At 34.0% G+C, this 17,515-nt stretch overlaps 1 protein-coding gene across 3 annotated transcripts in view; it reads left to right on the top strand.

The window, feature by feature from the left end:
• The window catches only part of RANBP17 (RAN binding protein 17), a 225,166-nt gene that overhangs the window by 151,289 nt on the left and 56,362 nt on the right, over window positions 1–17,515 (top strand). For 2 of the 3 annotated variants that reach the window (XM_058180874.1, XM_058180863.1), the window contains exons 20-22: window positions 4,701–4,789; window positions 8,514–8,621; window positions 12,880–12,962. In XM_058180874.1, coding sequence (XP_058036857.1) covers window positions 4,701–4,789; window positions 8,514–8,621; window positions 12,880–12,962 — 280 coding nt within the window. Of the gene's footprint in view, window positions 1–4,700; window positions 4,909–8,513; window positions 8,622–12,879; window positions 12,963–17,515 lie in introns of all 3 variants that reach the window. The other variant, XM_058180853.1, reaches the window with a different exon arrangement.

Below are 17,515 nucleotides of genomic sequence, written 5' to 3'. Positions count from 1 at the left end.
ATTCAGTTATATGAACCTAAAGCCATTTTTAAAGTCTGCCATAGGCTAATAAATAGTTTTTTGGTCCTTAAATAAGTTTGACTACTGTAAATAACTACATTTATATCCCTACTTTTAGTACGTGGTTTGCTCTCAGCAAATATTTGTATAATCATTCAGGAATTTTATTACAATACAAAGTAAGCAGGACTTTCTGGATAGTGAGAATGCCATAGTTCAATTGTTCTTTATTATTACTTTTTCATTATTTTAACTTTGGATAACGTTCCATATGTTTATCTTATTTGCTGTTATAAACAGCTAAATAATCCATTGGAATATGATTTCATTTTTTCTCACATATCAAATATTGTCAAGAGTTTCTCACAATAAAGGATTTAATTCATAGCTTTAAGCTAGTGAAAGTCTGATCATGATACAGTAATAGATATTGCTTGTGGAGGGAGAGCAAAGCATATAATCTCTATGCATATCTTCCTAGTCTACAGTATACCCATGGATATTAGAGCAGCTACCTTAGTTCATATGAGTTAAAAGTTCTTCTGTCAATTGATTTGCCCAAATATATGCTTGAATTCTTTGGTCTTATGAAATCTTTGGCTTCAAAGAGACAGAAAGTGTTGAAAGTTGACACAGATACGGGGAACTAGTTGAACGGAAATGGGATTTTTGTTCTGGAAATTATATACATTGATATACTTGAATTTTGGAAAAGATCAGAAAGATCTTTTAGAAAGAATAGGCCTTGACTAGATTTTTTAAAATATAGTCATTGGAAGAAAAGCTCTTCCAATGACTATATTTTCAAGTGTTACTTGAATAGTAGGAATAAGGCAGGCCTAATGCTTTTGAAAATATTAAAGTAACACATGCAATAGTTTTCCTTTTTTTGAAGGAGTGTTTTCATAAACAAGTTGATGGCTCCTTATAAATCTAGTCCTAAAGAACTGTAGCATAATCTGACTCTGGAAAAGCTATATGATGGTCTATTATTTCATGTACTCAGGTGAAATGCTACCGGTTCGGCCCAGTTTGCCCGAACTGTTAGTAAAAAATGCTACTGGTTCGCCTGAACTGGTAGTAAAAAAATGCTTTAAAAAAGTTTTAAAAAAAGTTTTGACCTGCGGCACAGCTGATTGACACAGCTGATCATCGGAACCTTTTTTTTTTTTTTACTTTTTTAAAGCATTTTTTACTACCTATTCGCCCGAACCAGTAGTAAAAAAATGCTTTAAAAAGTTTTTAAAAAGGTTCCAACGACTGCGGGCACAGCTGATTGTCACAACTGATCATTGGAACTTTTTTAAAAAACTTTTTTTTAGTTAAAAATGCTTTAAAAAGTAAAAAAAAATTGGCCACACCCATCCAGTCACATGAGGCCCCAACAAGCCATGCCCACAGAAATTTTTTGAATTTCATCACTGCATGCATTGTAGATTGGCTTCTTAGAGATATTAAATTTATGCAGTTAAATGCTCTCAGCAAAACTCTTTTTTGAACATATCCAGAGTCTCCAACCCACTTTAGGTCAAGGAGACAAGAGGGCATTGCCAAGTCTGATGACTCCTTCTCAAGACCATGGAGGCATAAGACCCATTATACATGGACCTGACATTCACCTGAAGCAGCTGGCCTAGATTTATTTATATAGCATACGGCATAGAATACATGATTTATAGTAGTAAAAATTTATGAAAGGAGTACATAATGCTATGGTGCATGTATAATGGAACATGTAGTTAATTTTGTAAGGCATGAGGAATTCAAGAAGTTATATATAAGTTATAGGTTACATTTTGAAATACATTGATTCATGAGAATAGAATAAGTATTCTATATAGTGGTATATATATCTAGACCATTTATCCAATTAATAAACCTAGAAAGAGGGACCAGCACCAAATTGTTCATCCCCCTTCTTCTAAAACAATTTCGTATAAATTATTTACTCCTAAACTCACTTCATTGCCCTCTTCACTTTCTCCCATCTGCCTCTTTCCAAATCCTACTTTTTACTCCTGATTTTCAGGGGTTCAGAACTGGACTAGCATAAAAATAATCCCCTCCTCTCTTCACTGACAACCTGAGTGGTAAACCTGTTAGTAGTGAGATAATCCTTCATACTGAGGAGCTCCACAGCTGTATTGTTGTCTCAGTTCCATACTGAAAATATATTTGCTTTTCCTGAATTACAATTTTTAATTCTATAAGTTTGGGGGAAAGCAGAGAGCTATTTGTCGATAGCTATTTTTCCACTTCTGTGTCTTCCTTTGAAAATTTCATTGTCAAGCCTATTATCTTTGTCCTCATGATTAGAAATTTAGTAAAAAAAAAACCAACCCACCTGAAACTGACTTACTGAGATTTGCCAGATAATAAAGTTGTTGCAGTTCTTGTCATTGGGGCTTCATAGGATTTAAGGGAAGGCATAGTGCAAAAGCACTTCTTCTGGATTTTTTTTTTAACTAAATCAAGTGGCATTTAAATAAGCAAGCTACTTTAAGTTTTGCCACATTTCTTAGAAAAAGTCAGCAAGAATTATTTACTGCTAAACAAAACAAGGTTGTTTCTACCTCCTTCTCCTGTCCATGCTCCTGGCTACAGATTATTTTTTTTCCTGTACTCAAGATTGCAACTTAAACTTGCTCTCATTCCATATGTTTTCAAACTATTTTCTTGAATTTAGCATGCTTTTACATGGCTGTTTCTATTCTTCTCCTCAGAAATAAAGAAGAGCTGAATATAACTGGCAGCAGTCTTTGTCACTCAGACTGGCATAGGCTTTCTCTTTCATTTCTGGCTAGCAGAACATCTTCATATTCTGTCATGTTCAACGCCAGAAGGATAATCTGTGAAGGACAAACAAGGTTTTATAGCGAACACTTCTCTTTGATATTAGTCGGCTTTCCTTCCCTATGTCTAACAACCCATTCCCCTTTCTCTCATACAGCAGCTCAAAAGGGCTGAATCCTGTGAATGCCTGTGATGCTTCTTTCTCTTTATCTTCAGTGAGTCGTCTTCTCGCCCAACAACTTTCTTCAGCAAACTACTCTGGATTGCCCTCATATTAATTAGCCTTCAATAGTACATTATAACTCAGTCCAATGTAGGTTAACCGGACACATTACTTTATAACAGTAACAAATCTTCAGTAGGTAAGGTCGTGCCAGCCATTTATACCCTCTCTATCAAACGTCTCCTTCCAGTTCTTCTCAGAGTTCTTTCTGATGTTCTTAATATTCCTCTTTCTCTTATGGGAACATTTTCCTATGAGAAACGAAGCTATCTCTCCTACTCTTAACTTCTTCATAATCATGTTAATGAAGCCAAAATGTTTGTTTGTGTGTCTGTATGTGAATAGCTAGCAAGAAGCCATGATTAAATGCAGAGTGCGACAGGCGTACACTTGTATATCGCACAACAGTTTTATGCTTGAGAATTAAGTTCTATGTAATCTAATCTTAAAAAGCTCCAGGAGAGCTCATTTTGATGCAGAGTAATATTGTAGTTCACTATATTGACCAGAACACCTTGTCTGATTACCTTTCTTCCTTTGATAATTGATGTTACTGTGACATTTGACGGTGTCCATCCAATTTATCTTTTTGCTCATTCAGAATTATGGTTGAATTATATAATTGGCAAATTATGTAACATTTTCTTTTGTAACTTTTGGATTGAATTGTATATATTGAGTTGAAATAGGTTTTTCACATTTTACATGACATATTACATAAGTATTAATCTAGACAGAATTTCCTTTGCTCTTATCATGAATTAACTGTGCTGGAGAAGTTACGTGAACCCAAAAGGTTGGTCTAATATAATATTTTTTTTTATTAGGAATGATCTATGATTAAAAAGTACGTCAGGCTTACTATAATAACTACATGCAAATTGTGTGCATCTTACAAAAAATTATAAGATTTACATTCAAATAATTCCTATCTACAGAAAAGTTAGTATGGTAGTAAAATTACCCATATACTGATCATAATATCAATTGTTATTCTTTTCTTTTGAGGGTTCTGAAATTAAGCAGCCAGTTCTGATATCTTAACTGGTTATTTAAAACCTCTGCAAGAGAGGAGATATCCATCAACCTTAAACTCTACGTATGATTTTTAGGAAATATCTACTAAATGGTTTCAGCATCTGTTCAATAACAACAGTCAACATTTAAAATCTGAAACATTTTAAACAAATATTTTCAGTGCATTTATTATTAATGTGTTGAATATACTCAGTAATATTTATGGAAATTTATTCATGTTTCCTGCTCATCAACTACTTTTAGTTGAAACATAAAATGAACTAATGCATTTTCTTCAAATTATTTTGAGTGATGATCAAGTTAGGAAAGTTTCATCTGTAAAAATCCTCAATTTAGCAAGGAGGGGGGAAATGCCATACATTTTCATAAATGTACGTTTTCAGCTTTAAAATATTATATGATTTTGTATTTAGTATTTAAACTCAGTTACATTATTCTGTGGAAGCCTTTATTATATATTTCTAAACATTTGATGAATATTAATATCTAAGAGGGAGACTTAAGCCCTAGCATTCTTTAGAGGGGGAAAAAGACATTTACACTAATGAATTAAAATCAAATATTGTGCTCATTACTGGTTGATCATTACTCCATCTGCTCGGTGCTAACGTGAAAATCAATTACTGTGTTTCTTTCCCACTGACAGCGTATGTTGATCGGACTGGCAAGAGATCTTCGAGGGATTGCTTTTGCTCTGAACACAAAGACCAGCTACACCATGCTGTTTGACTGGATGTATCCTTATTACACTATGACAATACCAGTTCTGTGCACAGAGGGATACCACGTCCTTTGCATTCGTTTAATAGCATGGCACAGTGGGGAAGAGGAAACAAAGCTAAACGAACTAATATGTAATCAGCTAAAATTACAGTACAGTTGCACTCATGCCATTAACTGGGAAGGCAACATTTGGAGAGAGACCACAAAAAGGTCACTTTTTGGGGTGGGGGGTTACACCACATTTAATCCCTAAATGTTTTGAAACCCTACTGTGCTTTAATAATTCTATAGCCCTTTAATTTACGATGTGATATGTCTCTCCTTAGTTAAAGTATGTATAAGTTATCCTGTTGTACACTTAATTTTCCTGTACTTATTGCAGGAATCATACTTAGACGCATTGATTTCATTTGATGCTATGCTGTCTCATATTGCATCATAAATGATTTAGGCTAGCAAAACTTGCAGATTTTGATTGTGATCTCTGTTTTATTTTAATAGAAAGCAAAAATTGAATTATGTCCTACCAATGTTGGATTATCATTTCTATTTAAGAGTCAAAATAACAATTTGGGTAACTTGATTACTAATATTAGTGAGTGCATAAGATTTTCAAGAAAAAAGGGGCTATATGTCTCCTTAGAATCTTCTAACTGGTCTCCCTTAATGAAATCAAGAGAGCTTATATTAGGATTCATCCATCTGGACTTCACATTTATGGAGATCTTCAAAGAGTAGTTTAGATAGTGCAGTGTTCCATTTTGACTTTATTTGAAATCATCTTAGAAAATATTTGGGAGTAGGTTTTCATTCTCACAGATATAAAAACTCTTTAAAATAAGGTCTCATTTCTTAATATAAAATTATTTTATTTTAAAGCTATTACAAAAGCTTTATTTTAAAAACAGATACATAAACAAAAATTTAAATAATGTAGAGCAACAGCAAAATTAATACAAAACGGTAAAATATGCACAAGTCTCCAGCTGTTCTACTAAACGGCTTTCTTCCTATTGCTGCCTCAGTTGAATAAATGTTTATAAGAAACTAAAAAAAACACCTCTTAGAAACACTTGTATCTCCCTTGAATTTTCAGTTCAGCTAAACAGCTTGGAATGTGTCTTTTGTCCACTAGATGGCAAAAATGAGCAGAATCCATAATGTTTCTTAGTTGATCTTTGACCTTGGAATCATTACATATATGGAAGGGTTCTTTTTTAATGTTTAGAAGTATATAGCTGAGCAAGAAGAACATTAACATTATCCTGCAAAATGGAATTGTTTGTAGCAGGCTTGCTTATACTAATTGGGTTTCCATAACAAATCAGACTCCTTGGAAAAAGGCCAAAGGCTTTTCATAATTGTATTGACAAGAAAATGAATATGATAAATGGTGTTCATTCAGTTGAGAAAAGATTTATAGTTTCTCCCTCTGGGCAAAGGATGAAGAGCAAATATGTGTAATAATAAAAAAAAATCTGTTACAAAGTTGTAACAAATTTGATCTCTCATGAAGCTTTATTAAAATATCTCAAAATATGTTAAAGGCGTTTCTGTTAGTAAGGTATAGATTTGGCTTGGTATATTCCTCTATGAAAAGGAAAATAAAGATGAAGAATTAAAAATATAAATATGAAAGTCATACATTTCTCCTGAATTATTGATATGTCAAACTGTCTGATTCAGGGTTTCCAGTTCAGGAGTTTTGTCTTGGTTAGTCAATAGGGTATATGGGCTGTATGGAGCATGCCTAAACATATAGAAGTAGTATATTTTTAATAAAAATATGTGCAACTGAACCTAAAAATTAGAATGCAGTGACTAGATATTTTTCCATAATTTTATAGTTACATATTTCATTTAATAAGTTGTACATATTTTAAGGCTTTAGTTAAATTTAAATGCTTCGCTACGAACAATTCACTTTCTTAAATTCTGAAAGTTCAGGTGACACATAGCCAACATAGCACAAATAAGACTCAACATCCATTTACAAAAACACTGTGATTTGATGAAATTGGTAAAACTTACTACTAATTACAAAAAGATAATCAGTCTCTTTAACTCTTTTCTACCTCTCACTACCATTTTCAATATATGAAAACATAAATATTTCATGTAAAGAGCTTTCTTTTTCTTTATTTCTATTACTATAGCCTTTCCAAGTGTTCAGGAAGCTTTAAGTAAAGTGCAGCTTTTGTTGTAGTCACTGCAGAATAAATGCTACTTTACTATATTTAAGAGAGCTATAGAATAGGTAGGTCACATAATGGTAACTCATAGTTTGTTTTTGGCTTGGTATAATGTGGATTCACACATTGTGGCTTAGCGTTATACTGTGTTGTTGTTTTTAAATCCTGGCTTAACCATAGATTTTAAATTCAGCCAAGACATGCTTGATTCAATGAGATTCAAGCAAATCTAATGCATTTTGTTCCTGGATTTGCAAACAGCCTTCTCTGTCCGTGCAAATCTGCATCACAAGAATCTGTTAGAAGACTGTCCCCTTGGAGTTCAGCTCCTCACTTTGCTTCATGGAATTAGAAAAGGGGTCCTCAAACTTGGCAGCTTTAAGATTTGTGGATTTCAATTCCCAGAATTCTCCAGCCAGCTATGCTATGGCTATGCTGGCTGGAGAATTCTGAGAGTTGAAGTTCACAAGTTTTAAAGCTGCCAAGTTTGAAGACCTCTGAATTAGAAGGTACCTGAGAGGTCATCCAGTCCAACCCTTGCATGATGCAGCATTCATTACACTATCCCCGGTAGATGATCCAGCCTCCATCTGAAAACCTCCGGTGAAAGGGAAGAAATCATTCTGTGTGGTATTCTGTTCCATTAATCGATAGTTCTACTGTCAAATAGTTCTTCTAAATGTCTAATCTACATCTTCGACATTCTATCCCATTAATTCTAGTCTTGCTCTCAGAAGCAAGTGAGAATACTTCCAGACCTCTGCAAAAGGACAGCCTTTCAGATATTTGAGGGCAACTATCTTGTCCATTCTCAACCTTCTCAAGCCAGGTCTTTTAACCATTTCTCATAGGATTTTGGTTTCCAATCATTTCATCATCTTGTTAGCCCTTGCTTCAGTTTATTTATGTCTTTTTTTTTCCAGCAGAACTGATTACAATAATCTAAGTGAGGCATGACCAAAACAGAGCAGAGCAGGATGATATTTCCCATGATCTTAATTTTCTTTGCTCCTCTCAATGTTTCTAAATATGCCATTGACCTTGTTTTCTGATAGATCTCTCTCATTTAGTAGCACTATATACCAATGGTTGTAACATTAAAAATTATAGGAACACTTCTTTTGTAGGCTTCTGTCATATGATATAAGGGTGTTAAAAGTATTGTTATCTTAGGTTTTATTCATAAAACTTGAAGACAGTATTGCTTATGATTAAATTAAAATGTTGGGGGGTGAACCCTGGTGAGAAGTTAACTATATGAATAAAATGCAACTTTCACCTCCAAGAGCAAGTGTGAGATATAAAAAATTTAAAAAAAAATTAAAACCGAACATCTTACTGTAAGAATTTAAAGGATATACAATTATAGAACAAGGTCTGTAGGTGTATGTTACATCTTTATATTATAAGCATTTTGGCTTTGCTTTAATGAAAATATATAGATACTAAAGAAAAGACCCAATTTTAACTGTGTTTTTAATAGACTTTTAAGCTGTACTTGATGCATGCCATTTATTTTTAATCTTTAACGTAACTTAAAAAAGCTATCCATCATATCTTCCCATTCTTCAAACAGCTGTTGAACTTTGGTATCGCGAACCAGCTTGTACAACTCCAATCTTGAAGCTTATGGCTGAGATGATGCAAAACAGGTACAGTTGTTCCCATTTAATTGGCTTGATAGTTCTCTTAACTACGTCAACAACTGCAGGATTTGCCTCAAAACAAATTTTGTATTAGTAGAAACCATATTTGTGGGGATTTTGTGCAATCAAACTAATGTTGAAAAGCTTCACTTACAGCTATATATTCATAAAACATTTGCACATTTTAAACTATGTAGCATAATCCTATGCAAATACATTCAGATTAAGTTGGATGAAATTGAAATCAAATCTGTGATTTTATCTGATTATTTTTTTCTGTTCTAACTCCCAACAAAATGGGAGATAAACTACCTTGCTGGTGTCTTTGCAAAGATGCTTTCTCTTGACTACCATGAATATATAAAACAGTGGCTGGGGAATTCTGGCTGACTAGGGAATTCTGAGAGTCCTAGCTTCAAAGTTGCCACCATTGAGAAACACTGATATAGAATGATTTGTTATAGTAAGCTAATCAGGACTGCCTGATCTCCTTGGTAGGTATTCACACACGATGGATATATCCAAAGGGAGCCCAGTCTATTTAGCTCTGAGAAAGTATTCCATTATTAGAAAACAATGGACAATTTACTGCATAATTCTTACAGAAATATTCAGCAAGTTATCCTATCTTCGTATGAGCAATGGCTGGGTTTCCCCCCCCCCTTTTTTTTTAATATTTGAATAATCGAACTTTTCAATTAATGTCTGACAGTTTTTAATGGGTCACATAATGGTTAGGCTGAGGGGGTACCAATTAGAATAACCGAGTTTGCACTCAAAATCTTGCTGAAAACTAAATGTGTATTTGCAAATATATTTGATTTTTTTTTTAAAAAAAAAGGATATATATCAAATATATTTGCAAATATACATACATATATACATATATATGTATACACACACACAAACACATACATTCATACAGGAATAAAGGAAAAAGGTACAAGGCAAACCTTTACAAATCCAAACAATTCCAAACAAGACAAAGAGGTATAAGATTAAGTCTCTAAAGGAAGGAAAGCTCATTGAAATACTTTGCATATTCATTATATTAATTTACTTATTGGTATTCAGAAAGTCTATATTGTTCCCATTAGACATCATCATTGGGGATGGGTTTGCTTTTTCTTGAGTTGTGTACAGCATTAAGTTTTACAGGTTAAAATGCATAGTACAATACACTTTGACATGGTGGAAATATGTTACGGAGTATTAAATTGTGAAATATGATAAAATGAAGTTGCTTCCATTATTTATATCTGCCAGATGTTACTATTTTGTACTTTGTAGAATAGAAAGTATTATAAAGTGTTCCTTATGCATCACAAAATCCTAGCTTCTGTTAGAGAATTCAGAATTTCTTGAATTTTAAGAACATTTTTCTGATTTGTCCATCTAAAACAATAAGACATTATGTCCCATTCCTTCATTTAGGAAATGTTGGAAATAGCAAGGAAATATATGGAGAGTAAGGCTCGGTCTACTTTGACTTTGAAGCAAGTTTATTTCTTCCTAATAATTTCTTTTGAAACCAGTTCATTTGTCATACAGAAACAAAAAAAATATATCAAACAATCTAAATTGAATTACTTTCTTAGAAGATGAATCTTCATTATCAACTAAATAAAGTTAATAATAATAATAGAGGTGGTTTGGTCTAGAATGGTTAAGGTACTGGCCTAGGAATCAGGAGATAGTGAGTTCTTGTCCCATCTTAGCTATGAATGCCAGCTGGGTGACTTTGGGCTAGTTGCACTCTTTTAGACCAACCCACCTTACAGGGTTGTTGTGTGGAAAATAGGAGAACAAAGGAGCATTGGGTATGTTTTCTGCCTTGAGTTATTTATAAAAAACAACAGCAGGATAAAAATCTAATTTTATGACTGCTCCATCCCAGAACGTAACCGTAATAGTTAAACATTTTGCTTAGTTATTTATATTGAGTTGTGTCTTAAGAGTAATATGCTTCAGGTTTGAGTTTCTGCTCCTGATATCATTTGCCTTTGTCATTGCTTATGATGTGACACCTATATATGTTTCCTCTTTATCCTCAGATCCTGAACAAGCTTTTTGTCTTTCCTTCAAAATCTTGTATACTCCCCCCCCCCCGCACATATATCTCCACTTGTATACTTTGAGGCATCACCTGATATCTCTAGTTCTACTATTCTTAACTGTCCAAAGATATCCTGCTCCCTGAAGCAATCTTATACATGCTTCTCGTTTTGATTTCCCAAAATGCCACAGCTCCTTCACTTCCTTCAAATCAATTCAGAACTCACCTGTTCCATGAATGCTTTCAAAGCGTCATCACCAAAGGAAGATGGTGTTATTTCTATTCTCTGTAACTAAATAAACAACATCTTTCTTTGTTCATCACTATCACTGTTCTGTCCCATTCATGTTATTTATTTTGTCACTTTTTCCTAGGTGGTAAGTCCTTGAGATCCACATTTTTATTTACTTGTTTGCTTGTTTGTTTATCTATATGTGGCATTACATATAAGAGACAAGTTTTTCTCACTTTGTCAAGGTGATTGTTTCTAATTCATTTTGCCATGATATCCAAGCAGGAAATCTAACTGTATTACTTGCTAAGCTTCACAATCAATCTTGTGGAGCTAATTTATATATTAAGGTTGATATGAAACATTTTTCCTGTCTTGTGGGAAGTACATATTGTCGTTACTTCCATCAGTCAGCACCCACTTCAAACTATATTTATTTTTAGACTTAAAAGAGCTGTATCTTCCCTGGAATCCAAATGTATGCTGGTAACAGTTTGCTGGGTACACGAATGTTGAGTAATCAAACTCAGATTCAGTTCAAGAAGTATCAACATTCAGGTTTAGAGTCATGTGGCCCCTTATAGCCTTTTTTGAAGCTTGTACATTTCCCCAAACATAATTACGGAGATTGCATCTCTGTGAAGGAACTTTTCTTACATTAGAAATACTATCACATTTATATGATGCTGACATAAGGCTGATATTTGCTAATTAAGGTATTTAACATTTACTTAATCAATTTATATTGAATTGATGTTATGATTCTTCCATTCATTCCCATTAATGAATGAGTACAGAATAGCATGACTACTAGTCTTGTTTCCAGTTACATATATTTGAGAGAAAATCTGGAACATATACACTTCTTCCTTCACACCTACAAAAGTTCTGATTAGAAATTGATTGCACAGAGAATCTATAGATAAACAGCTTGTTGCATATTCCATCAAAGTTGTGAAAATTGGGATCAGCAGTTACACTAATATTGGGAATAAAAATGTTGAATATTCTCACTTTGGATGATGAATAAACTTAGATTTAGGCTTAATTTGAATAAGTATTTGTAGAGTAATGAAAGTTACTGTCATTCAAGCATCTGTATTTGTTTCTATCTTAATAATCATAATTCTTGCTTTTACATATAAATCATGATGCTTTATACTCTGTAATACATATGATTACATGTTTTTGAAAGATTTGAAGTACATGTTTAGAGAAGGAGGGGAAAACTTAGATTCAGGATTTTTCTTATTGATTCTGATAATTTATTTTAAAAAAAGATTAGGAAGACATAATGGAGATTTATTATAGTGTGAGGACATTAATTAGTGCATTGGTGAACTTCCAAAGACATTTAATAGATTAATGCACAGTAGCAAGATAATGCATACACAGATAGGTAGTATTCTTTTAGTTGATTCTAATTGTCTTTGTTTCTAGATGACCCATTCTCTTGTCTTCTCCCTTCCCCATCCCAATCATTTCCGTCCCGTAATACACAAATTGCATGCTTTGCCCATATGTTGTGATAAGTGATTAGCTGGAAAAATGATTACGCTAGGCAAGATAAAGGAGATCTTGAGAGAGAAGACAATGAATAAGGTAGATAGAGGGTATCAAAGAAATTATTGGGATGCTTTTGGAAGAGTTGCTTGGTTTAGTAGAGTAGTCTAAGTAGTCTCTAGTAGACTAGATGAAATGACAAGAGACTAGAGACTAGATGAAATGACAAACATTTGTCCATACAATCAAGTTTAACTCAAAACATACCTATCATTTTGCTTCTGTGATGCCTCACTGGTTATTTTTCTCTGCTTCTGCTTAACAAAAAACCTCACCAAGCTTATTGAAATCTAAATAACTCAATTTTGGTTACATAGCTCTCATAATTCAGGAGTTGAATTACTATTAGTATACATTATAAGTGCTTGTTTTACCAGATTATATAAAAGATATGTTTCTGCTTTTTTCCTCAGATCTCAGCGTTTAAATTTTGATGTTTCATCTCCTAATGGGATTCTCCTCTTCAGGGAAGCTAGTAAGATGATTTGCACTTATGGTGAGTTTAATTGATGATTTTTTACATATAGCTTTTGTATACTTAATAAGAAAAAAGTGTTACCTTCTAATTAAACAGGACCTGGCTTTTTAAAAAAATACTTGGATTCATGGATCTAGTTGTGAGAAATTATAGTATACAATGTTAGTGGACAGCAGATCACTTTGCGTAGAAGGTGAAATACATTCCTGAAGATGAATCATTATTCTCTATAACATTACAGTTACAGTTGATGCTGTACTTATCAATTTGAAAGCACAAGTAAGCCACCCAGAAATATAACGAAGATTTCTACATAGAACACATTTATTTATGCATTAAAAGAAAAAGGACATTTTAAAGAGAGAAGAGGATTAGAAAGGAGGTTGAAACAAAACCTCTTTTTCCCATGTTATTTCACCTTTCAGCAGAATAAAAAATGAGATGTTTCAAAGGAAGAGTTCTGGAAAATAAAAATCAAAAAAAGGAATCTTAAGGGAATATTTCTCCTACACGTGAACCTAAAAACATTGGTAGAAGTTGGCTAGAGATGCACGAGCAATGAGAATAGATTGCAATATTTTGTGGTAGTTGCATTTAGATTAATTATTGTAAGAAAAACAGTAGTTTTGTGTAAGTTAGACTAAGAGATTACTTGTGGATAAGACTTCTTAAACTAAAGTTAACTGCATCAAATTCACCCACATTAAAATTAACAGATTTACTGTAATTATTTCTAGGAAATAACAGTAATGGTTCAGATAAAGATAAAAGTAAAGGTTCCCCTCGCACATATGTGCTAGTTGTTCCCGACTCTAGGGTGCTGATCTCCGTTTCAAAGCCAAAGAGCCAGCATTGTCCGAAGATGTCTCCGTGGTCATGTGGCCAGCATGACTAAACGCCAGAGGCGCACAGAACATTGTTACCTTCCCACCAAAGATGGTCCCTATTTTTCTACTTGCATTTTTTACGTGCTTTCAAACTGCTAGGTTGTCAGCAGCTGGGACAAGTAACAGGAGCTCATCCCGTTACACGGCACTAGGGATTGGAACCGCTGAACTGCCGACCTTTCTATTGACAAGCTAAGCGTCTTAGCCACTAAGCCACCGCGTCCCCTGGTTCAAATAAGGTGCAGGTCTATTTCATAGGGGGACTTGTAGAATAAGAATCTTAAGAGTTGGAAGGAGCTCATTTAGGCCACTGAATCCAATCTTCCTGCTCAGTACAAGAATTTTAAAGCATCATTAACAGTTGGCTCTCTGAACTTCTGCTTTTAACATGTTCAGCGAAGTCTACCAACATTGAATACTCCTTTTGTTTTGTTGGATAAACCTTCAATTAAAATCTGCCTTCCCCTAACTGAAATCCATTATGGAGTGGTCAAGAACAAGTATTGATCATTTTCCATGTGATACAGGTCCAGAATGCTACCATATCCTCCTTCATTCATCTCTTCAAGGTTAAACTTTCCTTCTTTCTTTTTATACAACTAAGCTTCTAATGCGATAATGATCCAATTGACCTTTTCTGAATTGGTCTAGTTTATTTGAATCCTTCTTAAAATGTGTTGTGTACAGAACTGGACTCAGTATTCAAAGTGGGATCTAATCAGTACAGGATGTACTGCAAGCGTAATCTCCTACGTTACTATTGATCCAAATTTATTGGCTAGTTTTTTGCAGCCATATCATATTGCTGACTCATGCTCGGTTTGTAATCAACTGCTAAATGAGGATATTTTCCCAGATATTGTCACATCATGTATTCTTCATTTCATATCTGAGCATTTGATTTTTGCTTTCAAGAGAAGAATTTTTTATATTTTCAGATGTACTGTATGTCTCACAATCTAAAATTGTGCTGATTTTTTTTCTGAAGCATTGATAGAAACCTTGTGACCTTTGAACTTATTGGTTAGATCCTAGAAGGCCTAATGAGACTGTTCCATTCTCAATCCCAATGACACGTCCCTGATGCTTGGAATTTTGACTCCCATAATCCTTGCTTTGTTAGCCTGGATCTGAACAACCTGGATGTTATTAGGCTTATCAGGTGTATCTAAATGGAGCAAATACAACAGATATTGGCAAAACAGAGTGAAAAAGATTTGTTCTAGACCTAATAAACTGCATTGCTCTAGGTTTTGTTTTTTAATTCATCCACCTCACAGTTTTGGAAGACTGACAGAAAAATAATATTTTCAATATGCTGTATTTTATTTATCTACATTCTGTCATGATATACTTTGATGTAAGTTTTTAATTTTGTTGCAGCATTCAGCTGTTCTAGCAGTTACTGTTCAGGGTCAGCCTCAAGGTTAGCCACAGTAGCACAGAACAATTTCCTGTTCTCATAGACCAGGTAACATTTGGATGAGGATTACATTTTACCACTTTTCCAGTAGCCGGGGACATTATTTCTAATGAGCTTTAAATTGCTTCTAGAACATCTATTGTGTGAAACGTAGTGTTGTAATCCATTCTATTCTTCTAGCTTAATATCATGTATCTTTTTAAAGAAAAAGTTATTTGTTGCTGTCTAATAAGTATTATTAATTTTTAATCAATTGTTCATTTTCAATAATGGAACATACTTTATATCCATTGCTTGTTCTATTTAGAGCATTCATAGCAATGGTAGTGACATTTTGCAGATATATAGATGCTGGCAGACTTTACAGTAGTAAGCAATAGTGTTACATATTTTAAAAGCATACAGACACGTATTTCCCTCTGTTTTTTAACAATAGTTCAATCATAACAATTTTATTTTAATAATACCTGCTTCTGGCACTTTAATAATTTTTTATCTATGTTTATACAATTTATAATAGCATAATAACTCTTTCTAAATTCATTCTTTCTGCTAAATAATACTATGCTGAATTCTGCTATATGTCCAAAAATCTTAGCTTTTAAAAATACTCTCCACTTCAGAACAACAAATAACTGCTACAATTATGAGACAGCTATTGGAAAGTTCACCCCCAAGGTACTACAGCTGCTTGTGCCAACTGCAACATTCAGTCAACTACATCATGTGAATGACAAAATCCAGTCAATTGAGGCAATTTCTAGTCTTTGCCCTCTATATCCTACTAGAAAAAGAACTGGAGAAATACAGTGGTTTAGAAAAGCAACTGTTTCCATGACAAAACTGATTGCTAAGTCCATCCTACAGAATGTATCTCCTAAAGAGTGATTGGCTGAAAAACTCAAGTCATACCTGTCTCCTGGGTGAACAGTGTAGATAGGCCAGTAGTATAATGAAATCTGCCAATACTGTCCTGTTACAAAGATTTATGGGTCTCTGGGAAGTTCTGGATGGGGGATTCCGAAAGTGACAGCTCTTGATTCAGTTAGTGTGATTGTGTGGTGCCATAGGTATGGCCATTTAACTTTGTTAGCAGTTAACTAGGTTAAGTGTTGTGTGTATAGCTTAGAACACATGGAACACAGTGGAACTTTAATTTTAATTTTTTGTTTGTTTGTTTATATTTATACCCCGCCCTTCTCCGAAGACTCAGGGCGGCTTACAATGTATAAGGCAATTTCTAGTAACAATTGTTTTCCTTACAACTGGTCCTCACATTTGTGACCAGCATTCCCACAATCACGTGATCAAAATTTGGACATCTGTTTATGACAGTTGCTATAGTCATGTAATCGCCATTTTCAACCTTCCCAAATGGCTTCCGATAAGCAAAGTCAGTAGAGGAAGGCAGATTCACTATATTCCAATATATTTATCTGCCTGGTCCCAGGTCAAATAATAACTCGCTCCAGGGCCCATCCAATTTGAGATTGTTGTCTCAGAAGCAGACTTTTTTAATAGCCATACCACATTTTAGAACTCCTGGACTCTAGAATACATTTTCACTTAATACAGGACAAAAGAATGTGTTGATTGATGGTGTAGTTGTGACCACTTTATTACAGTATTTAGCTCGTTTGATTATTTTGTTTTGATCGGTTATTCTATGTATTTTTGGACTATTTTAAGGATGACATTATTAGTTACTTAAAGCCTTCTAGAATTGGCGGCATATAAATAAAACGATCAGACCTATGTCTGAAAAAGACTTGTTGACTTTATTTCAAAAGTAAGACCACCTAAGGCTCCCAGCCAAAGAAGTTCCCTTGGTTATTTGTGTTAGAGTTTGCAGCAATCCAACCAGCACACAAGTAAATAATTCACCAGGATTCATGTATAAAAGAAACTTTCTTTCTACACAGTAGAATAAAGCATGATGCATGTATACAACACCCATACAGAAGAAGCCAGAACCAGAACTCAGAATCCAGAAGTACAGAATCAATATAATCACAGAAGCAATAATGCAAGGACAAACCAACACTTTTATACATAACAGTCAAGCTAAGCCATGCCTAGGCTCCAAGCTGTCTGAGTCACCAAACAGTCCCCATTGGCTGACCTGTTGCCATGTCTATTCCAATTCATGAACTGTTATACACTGACAATTTGGTTGCAGACATTTAATTGCCCAACTAGTTAACATCATCACATTGCACTGTTGGTGTTATCTAACTGACTAATGAAACATCTGCATGCTA

The sequence above is a fragment of the Ahaetulla prasina genome, chromosome 1 (genome assembly GCF_028640845.1).
Source record: "Ahaetulla prasina isolate Xishuangbanna chromosome 1, ASM2864084v1, whole genome shotgun sequence".
Taxonomy (NCBI): domain Eukaryota; kingdom Metazoa; phylum Chordata; class Lepidosauria; order Squamata; family Colubridae; genus Ahaetulla; species Ahaetulla prasina.
Note: the sequence above shows the minus strand (reverse complement) of the source record. Positions and strands in the feature narration are given on the sequence as shown.